General features: G+C 32.4%; 1 protein-coding gene across 1 annotated transcript; it reads left to right on the forward strand.

Moving 5' to 3' along the window:
- Positions 1-1,789: 1,789 nt before the first annotated feature.
- On the forward strand, positions 1,790-3,100 carry LOC136844076 (protein FAM200C-like). The gene has a single exon (XM_067113088.1). The coding sequence runs from the start codon at positions 1,790-1,792 to the stop codon at positions 3,098-3,100; it is 1,311 nt and encodes a 436-aa protein (XP_066969189.1).
- Positions 3,101-19,486: the final 16,386 nt, after the last annotated feature.

The raw sequence follows: 19,486 nt of genomic DNA on the forward strand, positions 1-19,486 counted from the left end.
ATCGTTACATTTTTGGTCACACATATTTGCCCCATTCTCTGTAAATAAACTCCTTTTGATTGTAAAAGAATTCTAATTCCAAATTGGCGACCTTCATTATTTACGTAAATTAAGGAAGACTCTAAGGTAAGTTCCAGTAGTTTTCCTTTTGTTCATAATCGTGGACTCCCCTTGCTACCGAAGGTAGTCTATAATAATAAATTGTCCCTATTCCTATCCACACCAAGGACCCAGTTTATGACAATATATACTGTATATATATATATATATATATATATATATATATATATATATATATATATATATATATATATATATATATATATACATATATATATATATATATATATATATATATATATATATATATATATATATATATATATATATATATATATATATATATATATATATATATATATATATATATATACATATATATATATATATATATATATATATATATATATATATATATATATATATATATATACATATATATATATATATATATATATATATATATATATATATATATATATATATATATATATATATATATATATATATATATATATATATATATGTGTGTGTGTGTGTGTGTGTGTGTGTGTGTGTGTGTGTATGTGACTATGATAAGGTTTCTTGACGTGGGTGATGTGCTTAGAGTAGGATCGCATTAAGTTTGGTACTTGTCTGTTTCCCGCAATACACAGCTCACTTAGCCAGTCAGTACAGTATTATATCACTACCTTCAGCCGAAGTTCAGTAACCAGTCACAGTGCCCTTCCGACTGTTAGCATATTCGTTGTAATGAATTATATTAATATCTGAGATTTTCAGTGGAAAGGTGCGCTAAGACTGTTGTTGTTCCTGTATTTCATATCAGTAAATAGGGAAATGTGTCTTTACTACTTGATTTATGGGTGTATTTTGATTGCAAAATTTCGTGACTCGTTCTTCCTTTCAGTAGGCATGAAATATTTATTGCTATTAGCTTCTGGTATGAAATTTCTTGCTTGTATCATAGTCAATCATTTTAAACTAGCCCAATGGTCTGTGTGTGTTTTGATCATTAAGCTTCTTTGTCTTTTACTTTATTTATGTCACACTCTTTAAGTACTGTTTGATACTATTTATATTTAAATTGCTGTATCAAAATGGATTACAGTTGTGAATGAAAATTACAAGTGTATTTCAGATGAAACTGCTAAAAAATGATGTGTGTGTGTGTTTCTGTGTGTGTGTGTGAGTGGGCGCGCGTGCGTAGATTATACTGAGTGTTGTTCACATCCATCTCTTCTGGTCTCCCACATTCATGAGTATGATGGCTGGCAAGAGCAAGACGAAAAGGGCCTTCTGTGAAGAATATATTCAGTATGGATTGACTTCATTCTCTGATAAGGGCGTTGTGAAGGGGCAGTGTGTTTTGTGTCTGAATGTGTTCGGGAATGATTCCTTAAGACCATCAAAGTTGAAAAATCTTCTTGAAAAGATTCATCCAGAACATAAGAAAAGATGTGAATTTCTTTAAGCATCATGAAAAGGTTTGAAACGTTTGAAACTGGGCTCTGGTGGTGTGTTTCAAACACAAAGTAAGAATATAATTAGAGCTTCATTTGAAGTGTCACTTGAAATTGCTGAAAAGAAAAAGACATATAACACTGGTGAAACTCTGGTAAAGTCTTGTGTTTTGAAGATAGTGAAGCTTGCACTTGGGAACGATTGTGAGAACAAAATTCAGCAAATATCCCTTTCTGACACCACAGTAGCTAGACTCATTGAAGAAATGTCCAGAGATATCAAAGACCAAGTGATCAGCGAGATAAAAGCTGCTCAATTCGGGCTACTTGCACTCCAGCTCGATGAGTCAACAGATGTTTCTTCCTGTTCACAACTCCTTGTATTTGTTAGGTATGTTAATGCTGGTGAATTTAAAGAAGAATTTCTTTTTTGCTCTCCACTTGAGACTACTACCAGAGGTGAAGATATTACGAGGAAGGTAACACATAATGAGGAAGGACTGTCGTGGGAGAATGTGTGGGGGGTATGTACGGATGAGGCACCTGCAATGTTAGGTTCAAAGTCAGGATTTGCTGCCAGACTTAAAGAGGTGGCTTTTGGAGTTACAGTGACTCATTGCATGATCCATTGTCAGGCACTTGCATCTAGAACCCTTCCCAAGGAACTTCACGCCATCTTGAACACCGCCATAAAGATTGTAAACTATGTAAAGTCTATGCCTGTTAATTCACGACTTTTCAAAGAACTCTGTAAAGTCTTGGATTCAAAGCATCAGGTCCTACTATTCTACACTAAAGTTCGATGGCTGTCGAAAGGGAATGTTCTCAGCCGAGTTTTTGAACTTAGAGAAGAGCTAAAGATATATTTGGACATGCAGGGCAAGGAATCTATATTTTTCAGTGCCCCCGTGTTTGAACCACGTTTGGCATATTTAGTTGATGTATTTGATCAACTTAATAAACTTAATCTGAAACTTCAGGGTAAAGACAAAACTGTAATTCATTTTGTTGACTCATTGCATGCCTTCATTGCTAAGATCCAGAACTGGGTTAGGAAAATTAATGCCGGTAATTCTGCAATGTTTGAGAATTTTTGTGAAGTTGTTGAAGGTGAAAAAGAACTAGATCCTTGTCTCCAAAATGAAATAATTAACCACCTTCAAAATTTGGGCCAAGAATTTTCCAGATACTTCCCTGGTCTTGAATCCATAGATCTGTCATTTATAGCAGATCCATTTAACACTGAGCCAGATTCTGTGCCAGACCCTGACCAAGATGAATACTTGGAAATGAAATTTGATTCTGGTGTAGAGTGTTTGCAAAAAGATATCTCTGTACAGGAATTCTGGGCTCAAATAAGTGCATCATACCGTAGAATTGATAAGCGTGCACTAAAAACGCTTCTACCTTCCTCCTCCACTTACTTATGTGAATCAGGCTTTTCTGTCTTACTTCAAATCAAAACAAAACCAAGAAACCACTTAGAGGTGGAGGATGACATGCGGTGTGCCCTGTCCACAGTTCTCCCCCGATTTGATGAGGTTGTAGATAAGAAACAAGTACATCCATCTCATTAGCTGCCTCACCTGAGTTAGTAGTTACCATGAACAGCAGAGAAGTTGCGTTTTATGTTTATCTTTTGGCCAAGTTTCAAGCCGTAAGGTTCAGTACATGAATTTTATTTACAATAATCAAAGTTCAGTCATTGATTTCTGGATTATTAAATTTAACTTTCATGAAAATTTCTTAGATACATTTACCATATAATGCATTTATGAAAATTCTGTTTGAAGATGTTAAGAAAATGTAATAAAGCTCCTTAAGTACCTGGTATCGCATGTTTTATTATGAACATAATTAATATGCTAAATCTGAAGGGCAGTAGGCCATGAATATTTGGAAATGCCTAAAGTGGGCCATGGCCTTAAAAAGTTTGAAGACCACTGGCCTAGGCTGACGAGCAATGAAGGAGCAAGTGATGGCAGCGGCTCGGGATATTGCCGGTTCTTTCAAAACAATTCGACTCTGACAATCCTTAAAACTTCGAAATGTGCTCTGCCCTTTCACAAAAAGAATTAGCTAGCCTATCACTCCCTAGCAAGTCTAAATAACATGCAAATGTTGCAAAGCATGCAAGGCAAGGAGCCCTGAATAACTAAATAGCTAACATGCAACCTACTCCAGTGTTCAAAGGAATTCGCTGGTATGCAGCGATGAATGCTGTGCCCAGCCTTCGCCCTGGAAACTTTCACTTTTTCCGAGCGGGAACTAATTCCTGAAGATAATTTTACGAGTTCCTAAGTCTAGAATTACGAATGTAAATAAACTATTTTGCGAAAAAGAAAATTACTTATGGCTATACACACACACTGTTCCAAGTAGTTTGCCTAAAATGCCAAGAAATTTACGTTAAATGATTTGTCTCACTTCAGCAAATGTAGCCTGGCAGAAATAATTCAGCCAATTGCTAGAATTCTTGCAGAACACTGGTCAAGGTCGCCAATTGTTACGGTTAGCGGTGGCAGAAATAAGGGAATCACCTGCTTTATAATGGTACCGAACAGTAATTAAAGAGGAAAATACATGCTCACTGGGACAAACAGGATTGAAACCCGGGACCTTAATTAATACATATATTTCCAGTTACAGTTAAATCAATGGAATGATAGATTAATGGTACAGTATATCTGTAATTAATTAAATTCCACAAATAATTGTAGGATTCTTCATGTAGAATAGGGCTCTTGATTTGGAAAAGCAAAATATGCAGCACGCAAGACTCTAAGCTCCTCTCTGCGATTGAGAGAAACGAAACACGGGTCATCGACTCCTGTAAGCAGAGAGACATACACAACAAGAACAAGATTTGAGAAGGTTATTAATTCATTACATATATTACTGTCAAAGTGATAATTACTCATTAATTCCCTTGAGTTCAAAGGGACACTTGACATAATTTCACTGCACTGGTCGAGAACACAGTAGGGAATAATAAAGGTGAAAAGTTCGAGATAAGAATAAAGCTTAAGAGCTGACTCTTCTCTTATTCCAGACATACCTTGCAAATTACCTATGCTTTAGCAAAGCATGAGTGGGCTCTGCTTCTGCAATGAAATTGGCAAGCTAGCTCAATGGTTGCTTCACTTCGGTCATCAATGGAGCGAGATCAGGGTGCCGCCCTCTGGGAAGCTCCGTAAGGTTGGAACAGATCTTCCTTGGCCGGTGGTTCGCTCAATACTAACTACTTGTCTCCAAACAACGACGTCTCTCTGGCCACCAGTATGTCCGTATGTCCTCCTTGGCCAATCGGATGCCTTCCGGCTATTTTTCTCCCCTGTGCGATTCTCTGGAATAAAAGAGAATCCAAGGCAGAGAGAGAGGGAAACAAGGATTTGGGAAGAGTTTTTTGCAGGTGTTCCCTCCTGGGACTAATTAAGTACAGGGGGAACTTGAGCTCGAAATCTCAGCCCTTGAAAATGCTGCTTTTCTCTAAAATTTGATTTGTTTCTTTAAAACGGAAAATGTTCAGTTTCTTAACAGGCAAAAGGCCCAATATCCACAACTCTCTCTCTCTCTCTCTCTCTCTCTCTCTCTCTCTCTCTCTCTCTCTCTCTCTCTCTCTCTGTATATATATATATATACATATATATATATATATATATATATATATATATATATATATATATATGAAGAAATCGATTAATACTAATTCATACAAACACATACACACACACAGACACACACACACACACATATATATATATATATGAAGAAATCGATTAATACTAATTCATACAAACACATACACGCACACACAGACACACACACACACACACACACACACACACATACATATATATATTTATATATATATATATATATATATATATATATATATATATATATATATATATATATATATATATATATATATATATATATATATATATAATGCTATACATCAGTGATGAAGCCTCTGGCGCTGGCTAGTGTTTTCTTAGCTGCAATGTAGTACCCAAATAGTCTAGGAGGTCTTTCACCTGACAGGTGCAGATGAAGGGGAATAACAGAAATGAGATGATATTGAATCTGCCAGTTTCGTTGCTGGAGGAACGCCGATGGACGCCCGTCACCTTAATTATTATTATTATATTAGTGCAGTTTAACCAGACCACTGAACTGACTTTCAGCTCTCATAGGGCTGGCCCGAAGGATTAGAATAAAATACCAGGTCTAGGCCTGAAGCCAAGCACTGGAACCAAATAGGTCTTTCAGTATGATGATAAATGGACGAAAATGAATTAAAAACTGCACAAATGTACATGCTCTCATACTGGAACACACACACAATAAATACATTTACTCATGTTTCCATAGATACACACTAAAAAGTATATTAAAATTAAAGGTAAATTAAGCAACATTTTAAAATTTTGTTGCTTTTAAAATTCAATAAATGCTCTAAGGGTTTTCGTGCTTTTGTTATTTACTTATTTTTATATTTTATTAATTAACTCACAGTTCCTCATCTGATATGATGAACTCCACTTTCCAACATCAGGTTTTATTTGTTTTAATTTATTATTCTCAGGTTCTTCATTCTATATATAATGCCATTTACTTATAATAACCCCCTTTATGTGTGTTACATAATCATTATCAGGGATATTTACACCTGGCCTTGTCATATGGGCTGCTTCTTTGGCTGCTCTATCAGCCTCTTCATTTCTTTTGATCCCTACATGAGCAGGGATCCAACATATTTCTACATTTTCCCACTATTATATAATTTATGAAGTAATAACACAATTTTTTATACAATATTATTTTTTTGGTTTGTAACTCTGAATAGCTTCTATAGCGCTTCTTCAGTCACTAAAAATCTCAAAATTATTGAGTGATCTGTTACATTGTGACCCGAAATGAGTGGGAGTCAAATTTTTTTTTTCTTGAATGTGCCAAGTTAGTCGAGCATTTACAATTTTCTCTAACAATTTGCACAAACAACTTGTTAAAGAAATTGGTCTGTAATTATTTACATTACTAGGATCCTTTCCGTGCTCGGGGATAGGAATTATTATAGCTTTGCGCCATTCATCAGGAAATAAATTTCAAAGCCATAAATGATTATAAAAACTGTAATAAGTATGACTTTGCCATGGATGCTAAGTGGTAGATCATCTCAAAACAAATATTGTCACCTCCAGGAGCAGATTTATTGCTGTTTAAGAGAGCATATTCCAACTCTTCCATAATAAATTTTCTATTTTAATATATATCTTCTATTGTTTCAAAATTTATTATTATTAATTCTATACTATTTTTCTTCGTGCGGAAGTGTTCATCTAAATTTTTATCACTACTTACAATTGCCAAGTTTCCTCCTTTATTTCTTTAGGATCAAGTATTCTTTTTTCATCTTTTAATATGGCATGTCTAGATGGTTTAACATGGGTACCATCTATTTTCCTGTATTTTCCCTATATTTTCTGTATGGGAGTGTTATGAGAGAGATCTGATACATATTTCCTCCATGAAATGATTCTTCCTTGAATTACTTCCTTTTTAAATTTTGCACATAATTTGTTGAAGAGAGGTTTTAATGTATCAATTTCTAGTAATAATATAGTAATTTTTTGTAAAGTTCCCTCTAATATCGGTAATGTTTTATTCATTTTCTTGAATTTTTTATTCAAATTATCTAAGCGCCTCCCTATTAAGTGATTTATATTTATTAATTCTGTTAGCTTACCAGACCACCATGGAACTTTGTGTTCTGTTGGATGGGTTTTAATATTGGTATTGCTTTATCAGCAGCATTTTTAATGAAATCTACAAGAAATTTATTAGTTTCATTATGATCTTTTAAACATTCAAATGGTGGGATATCCCTAGTGTGCATTTCATATCACTCCCAGCCTGCTTTATAACTGTTATAGTGAGGGACATGTTTTGCAGGATTATTTTGTAATAAGGAAATTAATATTGGGAAATGATCACTGGTGTGCAAGTCATCAACTGTATTCCAGTCTAATCTGTCTACTGTACTGGAGGCACACAGTTAAGTCTACTGAGGAAAATGTTCCATGTGTTTCTGAATATCATGTGCTGACCTCGTCATCATTTATACAGCACACGTCATTTGAATCCAAAAATTCTTCTACTTTACTTCCTGCTCTATTTGGGTTTGAACAATTATAGTCCCATATTGGGTTGTGAGCATTAAAATCACCTACTATTAATGTAGGTTCTTTGGCACTGGTAAGTAATTCTTTAAGTTTATCAATGTCGTAATTTTTATTAGGATGGTTGCATAAATTATGAATTATATAATTATCGTTTTTTATTCGGATTTTAATACCTGGTATTTGCAAGTCAGTGATGCTTACAGGTACTTTGTCATAAACTACTTTGTTGTGTACATACATGTGTGTACTTAAATTTCCTTCTTCCTCTCGTGTTGTTGATGCTAAATTGTATTTACTTATTGCCGATACAGTTTTGTTGGTATATTGTAAACATATCATTCTCCGTTTACAAAGGGTTTGTTAGCCGTGGAAATCTCATTTGACTGTGCCATGTATCAGCATCGTCACACCGACGGATATACCTTCAAGTTTTCTAATTAACCTCTCAGGTCTTGCCTGTCTGATTAGTTCATTTCATCTGATATTTCATTTCATGTAAATACACGTAATTTTAAACTTAGCCTAATGTGTTTACTTACAAACACCTTGTGAGAAGAGCCCTCAGCTCAAATAAATTCCCTCTTTTTCCTTGTTTTTTACGATTTCCTGAATCAGCAGCAGTCAGAGTTTATACAAAAATAGAGGTAAGGTCCGAAATCATTTGTTTAGAGTCTATAACTGGCCCATGGTAAGCATTTCCTCAGGTTAAATCGTAAAATTATGTTTTTGTTATTATTGCACAAAGCAATGAAACAATCATTGCATCCACATGTGCTATCATGTATATTTCTTGCTTTATTTGTTCTTGTTGTACCGATTATTGGTGATGGAGTAATCTCTTCTCCCTTAACATAGTTATTTTTATCTATGGTACGGTTCCCTTCCACTTCTTCGGTGTTCTGGATATCTGTATCCATAGGTTTTACTATTATTTTAGGAGATAAAGTTATATTCTCAGCTTATTTTTGTTTCTGCTCTTTCTTCATATCTTTTGTCTTTGGTTTGACCGATGTTTCTCTAAAAATTGTTGGCTTTTTCGTTTTGGGTGGTGTTCTTTCCAAAGGTCTCTTTTTATCTTTAATCTCTCTCTTACTTCTGTAGTAGTATCCTCCTGTGTTTCTATTTGAGTTAATATTTGAAATGAATTTGAAAAAATGTTATCCATCTCATTTGCACCTGTTTCTTTATTCTTTACCATTTTAGGTTTTTTCCCTAGAGCATTAATTTCTTCTTGAGATTTACTTTTTTGTGCTCAGTTACTTCTATCTGTATGCATTTTTGTTTCATTATTTGTTCTTGTTATTGAAGAATATGTATGTTTCTTAGACGGATCTTGAATTCCTCTCACCTTCATTTCAAGTTTAGCTTCTCATAGACATTCAGGTTCTTTCTTGTAGGATTTTTAACTCTATATTTTATATATAGTACATACATTTGGACCTTGCATGATGATCTCGCCCACAATTTACACACTTTTGCTCACTAAATTTCCATTGTGTGGCATGTTCGTCAGATCCACAATAAGCGCATATAGGCTCATTTCGACAGTTTTTCTTCGTGTGTCCATATTTACTACAATTTTGACATTGTAGTGGCTTTGGAACATAAGGTCTCAGTTCTCTATTTTGGCCTAAAATGTTTATTTTTTGAGGTAGATCTTGACCCTCAAATTTTATTTTTGCAATTCTTAATACTTTATTATTCTCTTTACTTGGTATTATATATACCTCATTTTAAGAGAGTCCAACAGTATATTCTTATCAACCAGTTCGTCATTATTTTCAGGAAGCACAATAGTACCCTGAATGCTGTTCATAGTGTCATGCTTCTTTACTTTTACATTCACATTATCTATACTTTTTATGGATAAATAGTCTTCAGATTGATTTGTTGTTGTGGCTACTATAAGCCACGTCTTTATTTTAATTTGTCTGAGCGACATTTCTGTCTTTGGATGTCTTTTTAATAAGAAGTTTTCCAACTTTAGGGCTGAAATTTGTCGTTCTGTTTCCATGGTTAGAAGCCTTGACCAACTTCCACTCCCAAAGAGGGAGTCGAAGTGAGTCAAGGTTGGGTCAAGACGATATTTGCTTCTTGTGGATTTGTTTTGCACTGGAACATAAGGTTCCAGTGTGATTACATTAGGATTCTTTTTTGATTTCTCTAAAGAAAGGTTGTGAGAGTCGTTACATTCAAAGGGCACTTGAATCTTTATTTTTATTTGTCATGAAGATTGAAGTAAAAAAAAAAAAACTGAAAACCTTAAAAAGATATCATCAACCTTTCATGTCCCTACCCTACCCCACAGGGGATGGCACATGATTAGAGTGGCCCAAGTGTAAGCCAAACCCGCTTGCTAGGACCGAAAGTATTACGAGAATACTATCATCCCCCACCCAAATCATTATGGGCAAACCGGCTATAATGCCTGAGAGTCCTATCCCCAGAACCAGACCCCCCTGGAATCCGTGGTCCAGCCCTAAAGAATAGTTCCGACTTTGAGATATCAATCTGATATCTCTCAGGTCCGAACATTATCGGGCAGTTGATGGTCCTACCACAGTTCCCACCATTTAGCTTCGGATATAAATCCATTCCGAGCTATGATATCTTTTCCTGTTTATCAGGTCCAATAAACTTCAGCAAAAGTGGAAACTGCCACAAAAAACTAATCCAAAGAAATATTTAACGGTATATGGAACTCTTGGACTCAAACCCGGGAACAAATTCATGGGGTTCAAGAACCCCCCCACCTTGTCAAGGTGGTTCCAAGTCGAAAGGAGCCACTCATCTTGAGTGGCTGAGCTTACGTGTCTCTTGAAGTGGATGGAATTATTATCGGGAATGGTACGGGAATACTGATCCCTGGAAGCACTTCAGATGTGATGGGATAGGAGAGGTGTCAATGGTATTTTCTTTTGTTTGTTTGATAACGTATAATCTTGCTCATTTGTTGCTTCATCTTTTACATTTTCCTAGTCTCTGTAGTATGGTTCCGTAGAAGGTTTATGGAGTGTCAAATGTTTTTATACTTTTTATTCTGTTCATTTGTTTGTTTTCTTCCCGACTGTTAGAGGATTATTAAAAAATTTGTTTGTGGAGTTTTCGGAAAATTTCACCAAAGTTTGTCCTCCTGACTGAGAACAAATGATTCGATTACTGGGATATAGAAATGCAACTTTTGGGAAAATGTTATAACTATCTCAAGAATGAATGTCAAGGATAATTTTGCCGCAGTTCATATAATATGAATATTTCTTCCATGATGATCGGATTGTTTCTTTCCTTTATGGGAACAACATAAAGCGAGAGTTCCTCCTGAAGCTAGAGGTGATGAATGAGAGATATTGAAGCCTCATAATTAATTCAGGATGTAGTCGCTCTCATTATTATATCTTATCTATTTTAATATAAATGGAAACACAACTTTTATAACCTTAATGTTGGTGTTATCATATTACTTCCTGAGCTGGAACACACACAATAATCTCTTTGTGTGGCTACTATTGTAATTACATCACTGTTTGTTCATAATCCATACCGGTACCCTCTCCTTCTCATATCAAATTACGGTTTAGAAATAAATACCGGCTGTTTTTATCGTAACAAACAATTAGTTGAAATGTATGAATATACTGTATGTACACATACATAGACTCATAAGAAAACACTTTTATGTAAGTATGCATATACGTATATTAATTATATATATATATATATATATATATATATATATGTATATATATATATATATATATATATATATATATATATATATATATATATATATATATATATATATATACATATATTATATATATATTCACACATACATACCATTCACACAAACACACACACACACACACACATATATATATATATATATATATATATATATATATATATATATATATATATATATATATATATATATATATATATATATATATATATATATATATATATATATATATATATACACTGTATATATACATCAATATATAAAAATGGATGTATAGTGTGTGTATTCCAGCATAACACTGAAATGCATTCAGCAATTTCAACCAAACTTAGTATACTGTACACATGACTTACTATCTAGAAAAGAACATTGTGGGGTTAAGACATCACTAACACCAAAGGTCGTGGGATTGGGAAGGGTTTCCCTGATACGGGGCTGGTTCTGCCCACAGACTTAGTAACTAAATAAACTCTACGGGTTTGTCATACCTCATTTTGGTATAAATATGACTTACTATCTGGAAAAGAATACTACAAGGTAAGACATCACCGGCACCATAGGGGGTGGGGGTGGGGGTGGGGGTGTGGGTGGGAAGGGGTTGAAATGTAAAAATAACCAAAAACAACAGATATTAGTGTTTAATCCATAGTTTGCAAGGTTGCTGAGGGGAATAGTGACACTTCCAGTGCCCTTTAAATCCAAGTTAAGCCCCGATAGGAAGGGGTAAAAAAGGCTGGGCAATGTAATTGCAGCAACTATCTTAACAGGAAAGGGGTGAGAGAGAGAGAGAGAGAGAGAGAGAGAGAGTTTATCGGTTGTCATCCAGAGTTATCTGGGCAGTGCCGGGTTGGTCAGCTAGTATGTGTATGTGTATATATATATATATATATATATATATATATATATATATATATATATATATATATATATATATATATATGTATATATATATATATATATATATATATATATATATATATATATATATATATATATATATATATATATATATATATATATATATATATATATATATATATATATATATATATATGTATATATATATATATATATATATATATATATATATATATATATATATATATATATATATATATATATATATATATATATATATATATATATATATATATTACATTTCGTTTATAACGTACAGGCTTGTAACGAATTCAGGCTTATAATGAAATGAAAGTGAAATCCCCGGTCCCAGTTCAAATAAATGAACTTAAAATTGTAGGTATGTAACGAATTCTTTATTACAAAATCAGTTATATAACGAAGTATTCTGTACGTTCCTGTGACAGGGTAACTGGTAAAAAAATACCTGTTGTAACGAGCTGATAATTATATTGTTAAACAAACATCAAACACCTGTTATCCCAGTGAACTGTTGTTAATTTTGTCTTTGTCGGCTACGAAAAATTTTTGCCGCAAGAAGGCCGTGTTTTTTGTGGTGCAATAGTGCTTAATTCTCAAACTGTTTGTGTATGTAATGATAGTAGAAACTTTCTTTTTTAACCGCTTAGTGCGTGTTCGCTAATTCTAACTGTTTATGACTTTGTTTTTTATGTAATGCGTAATTAAAATATTTTAAATTAATATGCGGTGTTACTTTCTTATTATTCCAAGTGAAATCTGTGTCAACAGATTACGTTCAGTAGACAACCACAAGAAGCGTAATAAAAATCACATTTACACATATTACACTTACCCCGGACAGTGTGTACATTGTGTATCAACTTAATCTCATTTAAAGATTTTAAATAAAGAAACAACTACAAACATAACTTTAATTTTTTGTTATAAACGTTAAAATACATATATATATATATATATATATATATATATATATATATATATATATATATATATATATATATATATATATATATATATATATATATATATATATATATATATATACATACATGTGACTGAGGTAAGTTTTAGTATCGTAAAACATGTATTTAAAAGCATCAAGAAAAATTCAGTAAAACGACATTAAATATTGTCAGCTATTTCAGTTTTAATATTTCTGTAGCAATTTGTCAACACTTTATCACTCTTGCTTTCCTACGTTGGGTGAGTCGGTAGAGCTGCGGGCTGGCACTTGCTGGGCCGGAGTTCGATTCCCCTGCCGGCTGATGAAGAGTTAGAAGAATTTATTTCTGGTGATAGAAATTAATTTCTCGCTATAATGTCGTTCGGATTCCACAATAAGCTGTAGGTCCCGTTGCTAAGTAACCAATTGCTTCTTAGCCACGTAAAATAAGTCTAATCCTTCGAGCCAGCCCTAGGAGAGCTGTTAATCAGCTCAGTGGTCTGGTAAAACTAAGGTATACTTTGTATGTAATATGGAAGGGGATTTATATCACTACCAAATTTCCAGGAAACTTCTCTATTCCATAAACGAAGGATATTATATTCTAAATACAGTTTATTATAAAGTAAAGCAATGTAACAAGGTGAGAAATTATATATATATATATATATATATATATATATATATATATATATATATATATATATACAGTATATATATATGTTTATATACATAATGGTAGGGCCCAAGTATTGTATAATATCCAATTCACTATAACGTGCGAATAATTTACACCGAAGGGGACTTATCAAGAGAGTTGGATGGTGTAAATCACACTTTATCATTGTTTTTCATCCAGACATCGGTTCGACTCCTGCCAGGGACGAAGTACTTATCAATAATAATACCCCTTGGTTTAAGTTATCCCCTATGTTATGAATTGGATATTAAACTGAAATACATGGCTTAATATTTGTGCATATAAAAAGTTACTTGCGTGTGTGACTATATACAATTATATATATATATATATATATATATATATATATATATATATATATACATTTACACATACATGCGTACACACATATAAAATATATATATATATATATATATATATATATATATATATATATATATATATATATATGTATATATATGTATATATATATATATATATATATATATATATATATATATATATATATATATATATATATATGTGTGTGTGTGTGTGTGTGTGTGTGTGTGTGTGTGTGTGTGTAAATATATATATATATATATATATATATATATATATATATAAAATATATATATATATATATATATATATATATATATATATATATATATATATATATATATATATATATATATATATATATATATATATATATATATATATATATATATATATATATATATATATATATATATATATATATATATATATATATATATATATATATTTTGCTACGTGAACTGCATTTTGCCTGGAACGTTGAAGTTAAATCACTGAATTACAGTACGTAGTTGACGATCCCCGAGGCAAAATACTGAATTACCTGTTAATTTCCGACCTAGTTTTGAGGTGCAAAACGAAAGTCTAGAAATCCCTTTCAATTCGATGAACACATTATTTACTCGAGTTGCTGCAGGATTTTAAAACAAGCATGTCTGTGTTTACCTTGAGTATTATACTCATTTGTTCACACGACATCTCTCTCTCTCTCTCTCTCTCTCTCTCTCTCTCTCTCTCTCTTTCTTTTTTGTCTCTATCATTCTGTCTATCTATCTATCTTTCTACATATATATATATATATATATATATATATATATATATATATATATATATATATATATATATGTATATATATATATATATATATATATATATATATATATATATATATATATATATATATATATATATATATCCGTCTATAAAATTTACTTTTGATTAAAGAAATATTAAAAACTAAAATAAAATAAAGTATATACTACTCATTCTATTTAACAGAGCGACTAGTTTCCATGAACCCTCTGTACATATATACAAGATATATATATATATATATATATATATATATATATATATATATATATATATATGTATATAAAATGATGGGACGAGTAGCTTGAATCGGAATCGAGAATGAAAAGTATCGCAAATTTTTCAGGTATCGGAATTGGAGAGAATTTTAATCCAATCTCCGATTCTGAAAACAATTCTTTGGAATTCGTATGTCTGAAACTTAATTTTCGATTCCAGGTAATAATAAAAAGTTAACACTTTGCTTGACGACTTTAAAGTATCAGTATAATCTATAGATCTTAATATCTTGAGTGTCATTATATCTAAAGAACAAGTTGAGAACATTTGCAGAAGAAAGAAACTTCACTGCAATGTTAAATGGTTATGTGATGAAATGAACAGGAGGAACAGAATGTGTCTGATACTTGTTTAAACAGACTTCATCTCATATAGAGGTGAAACCGGAGAGATGCTAATGTTCTTACACTACAATTTAAGAATATTGGGACTTGAATAAGAATAAGTATTTTCAAGTGATTTACTTAAAGAAATTGTTCTTTTTACCGTCTAAACTTTCAAGTTGAACCCCCTTTTTTTTGTGACAAAATCGATTAAACTTCATTCCATAAGAAGCGTTTTTTTCTTTTTTGTTATAACAAAATGATTCATGTTCATACTGAATGGATGATTAATAAATGTGCCTTGTTCATAAAGTATTTGTTTCTTAAACCATGAATCCAATGCAGGTATCGGAATCGGGACTCGAATCGGAAGTTTAATGCAGTATCGAGACTCATATAGGAATCGTTAAAATTTTTGGTATCGTCGCATCACTAGTATAGTATTTTGCATTTTACTTTGAATAGTCTTCAGTGCAAATTGACAAAATTGATATCAAAATGACAATGAAACAAATAAGTGTTATATTTTTCACGTCTGCTTTTTTTAACAATCTGCAAAATAAATTGACATTTCTGACTGAGGATGATAATTGAAACAATGAAATAACAGTCCAGATAATTGTTTGACGAATGAGTGTTTCAAAATTAACAGTTAATGTTTTCATTTTGACATCTTCATTTTAATTTGACATTTTAGCATGTTAATATAATAATTTATTATATATGGTAGTCTATCAAAATAAACATTTTCGCATTAAGGTAGCAAACAAAGTAAGAATATAGTGAATTGCTGATAGGAATTGCCAAACTACTGAACTAGATCACGCCATAATTTCTCCCAGATAATGTGAGAATGTTAACCAAAAAGCTATAGCCTACGCACCGTATTTCATCCAGTACCTGCCCAGTTCACATACAATAATGATCGATTTCCTCCGTCCGTTCTGCGTATACTCTTCTTACTATCGTTCATACTGCGTAATGCCAAGAAATTACCGCATCGTCAGTGATACTGATCGGAACCGTATCATTGAAAAATATGAGAGTGGTGAAGTCTTCTTAACTAAAGCCCTTGAGTTGGGAATTAAGCGGACAACGGCTTATCAGATTATCAGAAAACATCAAGAAGCGCAGAAACAAGAAAGAGAAATTAGGATTCAAGGCAGAAAGGAGAAATTGAGTGACGAGTCCGTTGACTTTCTGATAATGCTTGTGGAAAGCAAACTTACCGTAACAATACGTGAATTAAATACCAGTCTACGAGAAATACTCACCCCAGGCATCAGATGCTACAGTGTCGAGAGTTGGAAGGTGCACTAATCACACGCAAATTGTGTGCAAACATAAGCGAGAATAGGAACTCGCAATCCTTAAAGATGGAAGAGCAGCATATGCCCACGAAATGTACGCAAGGAATTTGCAGATGGATCGAATATATATACAGTAGATGAAATGGGATTCAACCTGTACAGGAAAAGAGCATATGGCAGAGCACCAGTAGGACAAAAAACTTATCGCATACTGTTGTTGGCGGCCAGAGAGGTGGCAATATCACGTTAATAGCGGCTATATCAGATGGTGCTGGCCTTGTATATTATGAGCAGAATAACTGAGGTGTGACGAAGGCGATTTTTCAAGAAATCATTTTTAACCTTGACTTAATTTTAGACACTTATAATCCCGTAATCATAATGGATAATGCTCCGTCCCATAACGATGCTGCTTTAAGCTTTCCTAGTTCCTCGTTGGACTGGTCGGTACCGTTCTCGGCTAGTCCTCTGCAGGGCCTGAATTCGAATCTCCGGCCGGCCAATGAAGAATTAGAGGAATTTATTTCAGTGACAGAAATTCATTTCTCGGTATAATGTGGTTCGGATTCCACAAAGCTGTAGGTCCCGTTGCTAGGTAACCAATTGGTTCTTAGCCACATAAAATAAGTCTAATTCTTCAGGCCAGCCCTCTCTGGGAGAGCTGTTAATCAGCTCATTAAACTAATATACTTAACTTTTGCTTTCCTGCTAGAAAGTTTCGATATCTACCACCGTCTTCAGCTTTTCTTAATCCAACTGTAAATTGTTTTTCAACTATAAAAGCTTTCTTGAAACGATTACTTAATGATGTAGTTGGTACCTGCAATTTACAACAAGCCCAAAGAAATGGTGCGACCCTTCGAGCATATTGCGAGCGCTTGCTGACCAGCTATTTGGAGATGGCTCTCGGCTTTGTGACTCGCCAGCTACCTATGTGCTTCCCTATATGAACATTCGAATTCATACCTTATAAAATGTTTTAACCCTCAAGATATTGGGATCAGAAACAAATGGTACATAGATCACTTATATGTGTGTATTATATAATATTATATAGATATAAACATGCTCCTACCGAAGATATGTATGTCATTGTTTCCTTAAAAAAACAATGTTGCCAAAAGTTATATATTATTATTTTTCAGTGTAATAAGATTTAAACATTGTCAAATAAAAATGCTTAATTGTCACTGAATTGTTTTATTGTTATTACCTTTTTGGTAAATGTTAAGTATTTTTCCTGAATTGTCATTCTTTGGAGACTCTCAATCTGTTTTGAAGAATGGTCATTTTTGTTTTGGAGATTGTCAAACGGAATTTCACATTGTCAAACTTAGACATCAAATGTCATTTACATATAGAAAATGTTCAAAGTAAAATACAAAAAATGGTACACACACACACACACACACACACACACACACACACACACACACACATATATATATATATATATATATATATATATATATATATATATATATATATATATATATATATATATATATATATATATATATATATATATATATATATATATATATATATATATATATATATATATATGTTGCAACAAAACCCGAAATCGGCCAAAGTTTTGAAGTGGCCGAGGTGGTGTGGTCTGGTCCGATTACTTGAAATTAACAGTGTATATGAGAATATATATATATATATATATATATATATATATATATATATATATATATATATATATATATATATATATATATATATATATATATATATATATATATATATATATATATATATATATATGTGTGTGTGTGTGTGTGTGTGTGTGTGTGTGTGTGTGTTACAGTGACACTGTAAAGCCAGGGATTTCATGAAATCCCTGAAATTTTCAGAGAATTCATGAAATCACCAATTCACTTAGGGACATTTGATCCCCGAGGGGCTAGTACTAAACACGGAGAAACAGTGATTCATCTACTCTGTTCCGCCGTGTCTAGTACTAGCCCCTTGGGGATCAAATGTGTTTTGCCGTATTCAGTGTTAGCCCCTTAGGGAGCAAATGCACTTAGGGGACATTTGATCCCCGAGGGGTTAGCACTAGACGCGGCGAAACACACTACACATTGTTAATTTCAAGTAATCGGACCTTTGGCCACATCTCCTCGGCCATTTCCCGAACTGGCTGGCCACTTTACTTTGGCTGATTTCGAGCTTTGGCCGTAACATATATACAGTATATATATATATATATATATATATATATATATATATATATATATATATATATATATAGTATATATAGTATATATATATATATATATATATATATATATATATATATATATATATATATATATATATATATATATATATATATATATATATATATATATATATATATATATATATATATATATATATATATATATATATATATATATATATATATATATATAGTATATATAGTATAT

The sequence above is a fragment of the Macrobrachium rosenbergii genome, chromosome 12 (genome assembly GCF_040412425.1).
Source record: "Macrobrachium rosenbergii isolate ZJJX-2024 chromosome 12, ASM4041242v1, whole genome shotgun sequence".
NCBI lineage: Eukaryota > Metazoa > Arthropoda > Malacostraca > Decapoda > Palaemonidae > Macrobrachium > Macrobrachium rosenbergii.

Excerpts from the sequence above, each read along its gene's own strand:
- LOC136844076 (XM_067113088.1), top strand. The coding sequence starts at position 1,790 with ATGTCCAGAGATATCAAAGACCAAGTGATCAGCGAGATAAAAGCTGCT.